Source organism: Cottoperca gobio, chromosome 3, assembly GCF_900634415.1.
Source record: "Cottoperca gobio chromosome 3, fCotGob3.1, whole genome shotgun sequence".
Taxonomy (NCBI): domain Eukaryota; kingdom Metazoa; phylum Chordata; class Actinopteri; order Perciformes; family Bovichtidae; genus Cottoperca; species Cottoperca gobio.
The window spans coordinates 27860628-27867162 of NC_041357.1; the positions used below are offsets into that span (position 1 = coordinate 27860628).

General features: G+C 40.8%; 1 protein-coding gene across 1 annotated transcript; it reads left to right on the forward strand.

Annotated features, from left to right (window-relative positions):
* Positions 1 to 1074: 1074 nt before the first annotated feature.
* Positions 1075 to 4545, forward strand: irx3a (iroquois homeobox 3a). The gene is made up of 3 exons (XM_029455109.1): positions 1075 to 1524; positions 2151 to 3195; positions 3339 to 4545. The coding sequence occupies exons 1-3, from the start codon at positions 1306 to 1308 to the stop codon at positions 3392 to 3394; spliced, it is 1320 nt and encodes a 439-aa protein (XP_029310969.1). The 5' UTR covers positions 1075 to 1305; the 3' UTR covers positions 3395 to 4545.
* The last annotated feature ends 1990 nt before the right edge of the window (positions 4546 to 6535 follow it).

Sequence of the window (6535 nt, forward strand, 5' to 3'; positions counted from 1 at the left end):
TCATTAGTTGTTGTTAATAATAATGATTTTATATAGACTATATATATATTTCTTCTTACACTTGTTTGTTGAAGTGTTGTTTCCCAGAATATACATCTCCTCAGCCCAATCCACTAAAATGTTTATTACTTATCAGTGTTGGTACTTTACACTTAGTCTTCATTAACAGTGTAACGCGCACATCATCAGCTCTCTGTTTCATGTCAAGTGGCTACATACGACCCGTTTGATGTCTCAAATTAAAGACTGAATTGACTCCGATTCGCCTGCCACCAAAACACCTCTAAACCGGTGTAAGAAAACACAGCCTGCACCCAGTGATGTAGCGATAAATAAAAAGGTGTGTGTAGCCTGTGATCCGGGGTCATTACAAGGCATGACCACCCTCTGGATTTACAAACACATTAATTATTAATCTTTATTTTTTTTTTGTGCTGGTGATTTACGTGTGTTTGACACTGAGCATGAACATTTGTTTTAATATAGAAGTATGTCAATTAAAAAAAAAAAAAAAAAAGGTGTGTGTAAACTTTTCCCCATTAATACAAATTGTAGGAAAACTGAATTTAAGTGGTGTAAGACTGAACCTGTGCTTCCCGGTTTTACTTGTTTTAAACCGATGTCCTCTTACTCTCCACGTTTCCAAGTTTCTTCTGTCGCTATTCGGGAATTAAAAGGAAACTGCAGACAAACGAAGTTATTCAGTCACTGACACTATAATGCTTACTGTTGTGCAAATGGCCGAAATTGTGAATTAACACCAAAAAAAATGTGGTAGGACAGACGCGAACAAATAACAAATGAAATGGACTGGCGAGCCATAAAATGAGATTTGAAACCCCATTCAAATAAGAGCTCGCGACGTCAGTGCACCTATCCCAGAGAGAGCGAGAGAGAAAGAGAGAGAAAGAGGGAGGGAGGTGGAGAGAGAGAGAGAGAGAAAGAGAGAGAGAGGCTGTTTGGTGTGCGCTGTGTATGAGAGGGGTGAGATTTGAGAAATAGGAGGGGCTTCTAAACGACTAGAAATGTCAATCTGAGCAAGGGAGTCCCAATAATCTAAAGCAATCTGTAAGGACCTGACCTTAGTCCATCCAGATCAATAGGGAAGTGAGGGTGGAAAGAAGAAGAAGAGGAAGAAAATAAGGGGCGCAACCGGATCGTTTACACTGGCAGTTCCCGAGGAAATATAGACTTCCCTTGCTTGCACCTTTTGTTGCTCACATGCTCACACTGTAAAAGTGGATATCGAGGCAATTCCCTTGCTTTGTGTGATTGCAGCAGACTTTTTCCCCTTTTCCTACCACCATGTCTTTCCCTCAACTGGGATATCAGTACATCCGACCGATATACCCGCCGGAGCGCCAGGGGATCGCCAGCAATGCTCGGGCCGGGACAGAGCTCAGTCCGTCCGGCGCGCTCTCCAACGTCCTCTCCTCTATGTATGGATCTCCTTTCGCCGCAGCAGCGCAGGGCTATGGAGCGTTTCTGCCCTACTCAAACGATATATCAATATTCAATCAATTGGTGAGTGTCTCTGCTATCTCTTAACTCGTTCATAACTTTTATTTTACACTTTAAAAATAAAGGAGAAAAAGAAATAAACAACTGGTGCCTTTAGGAGAGGTGTGTTGAGAGTAAAGTGTAAAGTTTCGCAGCGCCGTGGTGTAGGATACTTTGTCCCGAAGCTTTTGTGAAATTGAGTTAAAAGTGGTTAAAAAGTAACACATTAACAAACTGCGGATTTGGCTTATTGTTAGCTACATCATTTCCTGAAAGTGATTGCAAAAGAGTTAATACAATGCTTCACCTTGCTCTGGGAGGGTTACACGTGTAGGTGGGGAATACGTGTTTAAAAGTAAAGTGTTGTCCGTGCAAGTTCTTAGCCTTAAAGAAATAAAAAAATAGTCTCATTGTTCATGCATTTGCTAAGCTTGTGGTCCATAAATAACTAGTTGAGTTATGACAAACATACATTAACCGTGTTGTTTGTTTACACATTAATAGTATCCACAGTGTTGTTTTATTATTATAAATCCTCACGAGGAAAGATTATGTTGATCACGAAGAAGGATTCCTGGCAGAATATCCTGTAGCATTAATATTTTAAGTCTAATAAATCCCTCTGACTCTTTGATTCTTTGTCTTTGCAGGGTGCTCAGTATGAACTGAAAGACAGTCCCGGGGTCCAGCACCCAGGGTTTGCCCACCATCACCCTGCTTTTTACCCATATGGCCAATATCAGTTCGGTGACCCGTCCAGACCCAAAAACGCCACCAGGGAGAGCACCAGCACCCTGAAGGCCTGGCTCAGCGAGCACCGCAAGAACCCCTACCCCACCAAGGGGGAGAAGATCATGCTGGCCATCATCACCAAAATGACCCTCACCCAGGTGTCCACCTGGTTCGCCAACGCCAGGAGGAGGCTAAAGAAGGAGAACAAAATGACCTGGGCCCCTCGGAACCGCACCGACGAAGAGGGAAATGTTTACGGCAGCGATCACGAGGGGGAGGAGGGGGACAAGAGGGAGGACGAGGAGGAGATCGACTTGGAGAACATCGACACGGAAAATATTGAGAACAAGGACGACTTGGACGACCAGGACGACCTGCATTCAGATATTAAACTAGACGGGAGAAGTGACTCTGATATTTCTGACGGCTATGAGGATTTACAAGGGCCCGAGCAGAGGTTTCTAAAGGCTGTGGGGAAGGAGGGCAAAGACGTGGAGAGAGGAGGAGAGCACTTCCACAGTCTCCACCACCACCACCACCATCACTCGTCTTTGGACACCAAAGCGTCCCAACCAAACGGTGAGCAGCTCAAACTGAACCCGGTATCCGTGAGCTCGCCACCCTCAGAAAACAACCCTGCCCCAGCCCAAAAGCCAAAGATCTGGTCTTTGGCAGAGACAGCCACGGCCCCTGACAATCCGCGCAAATCCCCACAAATGAACGGCAGTAACTCCGCAGGGCCCGCCGCCCAGACCATAATCGCCCCTCATAGACTCATCTCTTCTTGTCCTGTTGGGAAAATCCAGAACTGGACGAACCGAGCCTTCTCGGCACATCAGCTGGCTTTACTGAACTCAAATCATTACCTGGGACTGGCTAACCAGGCCACAGCCAACGGCCTGGCCCTCTACAGCAGCAGGCAAACGGAGGACAAGAGTCATAGTTCAGAGACTTCAGTCACAGGTACATGTCCCCGACGCTGAGACGTGCATGTATAAATAACTTCAGAACAAAGACACTAGTCCATTGACCGTCATTCATTTCTATTATTTTAGACCTCCGTTTCCTTCTTTGCCTGTTCATGGATTTTTTTTTTCTCTCTCTAGGCCACACAGATGAACAGTGTTACAATGTTATAGCTTACAGAATACAGTGTGTGTGATGTATGCGTGTGTGTGTGTGTGTGTGTGTGTGTGTGTGTGTGTGTGTGTGTGTGTGTGTGTGTGTGTGTGTGTGTGTGTGGAGTGTGTGCAACTGCTTTGAAAAATGTCCGAGAGGATTATGAAAACCTCATCAGAAAGCATTTATGAAATAGAAGTCAAAATGTTGAATTGGGTGAAAAGTGTTCTCCATGCTCGTGCCCCTTCCTTCCTTTATTTGGTTTTGTTGCATCCATGTGGAAGGCTGTTGAGGCCCATGTGCTTGTATTCAATGGTTTACATAAATCCCTCAACCTATTAAAACAACTAGTTTTCAACACTAAATTCACTGAGACCCAGGATGGGGGTATGATAATAGGCATTACAATTAATGCATTTTAATTTTCATTGACACACTTTCAGAGAGATCTAGTGCCTTGGATGCAGAGAAAAAGTTGTTAAAAACAGCTTTCAGTTCAAAGATAGCGAGGCTGTCAATTCATGACATTTGGGATTTTTTCTTTTTGATGCCATTTCACATTATTCTTTTTTAAACGCCATATTTACCCAAATTAGCTTTTATTCTAAGATTATTATTTTTTTTTATCCCTGTGTGTGTGCGCTTGTGTTATTTCGTCAAGGCCTATGTTACACTTATTTGTTTGGTCATGCAAATGAGCTCAATGCAAATTCACTATAGGCTCGCTTTTAAAAGGCAATTGTCACTTTTATACCTGTTTTTTTAGCTCTTCCTGAGGCTATTATTAGCAGGATTTTTTTTTTTTTTTAGATCACTACATTTTCTTTTTTCTGTTACCCCTGTGTATTTCAGGCCTCAGAACCAACTTGAAGCAGCGGTGGTTCTCTCGGCTCTCTCCTCTCCATAACCTCTCACCCGTCCTATTATTTTTTATTTTATTTTAATTTGAATATGGAATGTAAAATAAGAATAATACATCTCTGTATACTTACATTGTAAGCATGTCCTGTGTAAAACTGCTAATGTAATAATGTATGAACCTGTAGTCTGTGAGTTTCTTTTTCTTTTTGTAAGTTCTGTGAGGATTTGATGTTCAAATGTTTTGTATATAAAGTTAAGAATATGTACATACTTGTGAACCAAATTGTACAAGAAAGTCTATATTTTGGCTAATAAATGAACTGCTGCAACTTTAAGAAATTGTCGGTTTTTGGCCGAGGTATTTTGACAGCTGCTTTTGATGGTGGCTGTTATTGTGCATTGCAGCTTGAATTGCATTGCTTTGGTTTTTGTATGTGTGTTAGTGGACAGCCCGAGGCACAGTCTTCATCCTCCGTGGCAGTGATAAGTAAATATTCGAGAGGGATTTATCACACTTTTGTAGTGCAGGGACTTAAGGCTAATTAGCCAGTATTGCGGCATACATTTGGAAATGAATGTTGTGGGATTATCCCTATAGAGGCGTAGCGGTCGTATTAAAATGAATAATTCTTTCATTAATTTCCGTGTGCAATTGTACGGTCTATAAAGAGACTTTAGGTAATGAACGACTGTTATTTGGTATTTGGTATAAGAGCGGTTCAGCTGATCCTCAAGATGGATTTAGGCTTTGCAGTTGCAACTCCCAGATCTCATCATGCTCAATTTGTAATGTTTTTGCTCTTCACATATATCATACATTTCCCTCAGCCAACGCAGCTCTTTGGCATAATTGTAATATATGGTCGCTGTAGAACTAATAATAACATCATTTATTGTGTTTGCCCGTGATGTGATCATTTGCATGTGTGAGCCCTTATCAGAGGAAGTTTATGTAAACTTAGTGTTGGAGCTCCCTCTACAGTCACTTGCAGTCGGCCATGTTGGTGCACTCACTCACATTCAGCTCGTGCACTCTCGCTTTTTTCCCCGGCCCTTTCCTAATTTATCCATCAGTTGTGATATAAAATTCGATTTTAACATTTTGCTCTTTTAAATCTGTGCCACTATCTTAGCTTTTTAACGTGTTTGCATGCCTTAGTGTTGTGATGTCATGATGTGCACACGCAGTAGCATGTGTCTAAATGAAGCAGACTTGCTTTTAATGCGTCAAAAAACCAAAGCATGTAAAAAACAATATTTATAATAACGTTCATTTGTGTTCAAACCTTTAAACAAATTTAACAAAAAAACAAAATATGCATTTTCAGTTGGGGGGTCACATGCAATAAACCATTAGGCACAAGTAATTTGCAAATATGTACCGAATAAAGCAAAACCGGTTCCATATAACAAGTAGATACATGTTTGTTTTTTACACTCGCTAATAAGTAATAAACAATCTTTTATGGCTGCCATGACTAACTTGAGGATCACAGGACTTCTCAGTTCGTATCCTCAAAAGCGCATTCAGTCGTTTCATTTTTCAAAAATCGTGTAAATTCAGATTAAAGTTTAAAAACATATAAAGATAAAACGGGAAGAAAAATAACATTAATTAAATAATGTCGTTAATATTTCTATTATTCACATTTCGCCGACATTATAAAAAAAAATCGCCAGCCTTTAAAAGACTGAAATGAGACATGAACGTCGTAGTAATGCACATTATTATGTTGTATTCTACTATTAACAGCAGAAAAATATAGTTATGTTTAAAACTTCTGAAATATTATTTTGTGAGACAAACTTAATTTCTTTATTCAGCCTACCCTAAACGAAAAGCATCCTCATCGTTGATATTATAATGTTGTTTTTAATTTAAAATACATGTTTTATTTTCATAGTTTACATTTGAAATGTTTTTTATGGCTGCATTTAGGATATATTTTAAAAACGCACAAACACAGTCTGTCACACATTCCTCGACTAGACTCAGATGGTCAACGAGGACAATATCTTTTAATGTTTGCCATTCAGGGCAGCAGAGGCAGATGAAAAGCGCTGATTCGCTCGAGCCGTATCCTCTCCAGGTTTGGGATATGCTTTAAACAAACCCCAAGTCAGCCGAGGGAGAGACTCCGGAGCCTTTTGGAGCGCCTCTCACCATGTTGCCTTCCTGTCTAATCAATTATCTTCCTTGAGAGCCCCATCTTACTGCGCAATGCATATTCATAAGTGGCATCAACCAGCTGATTGATGTAATATTTTTTTTCCTTCTGTTTTTGTACATTCTTGCCCACTTCCTTTTGTTGAAGGAAGTAGC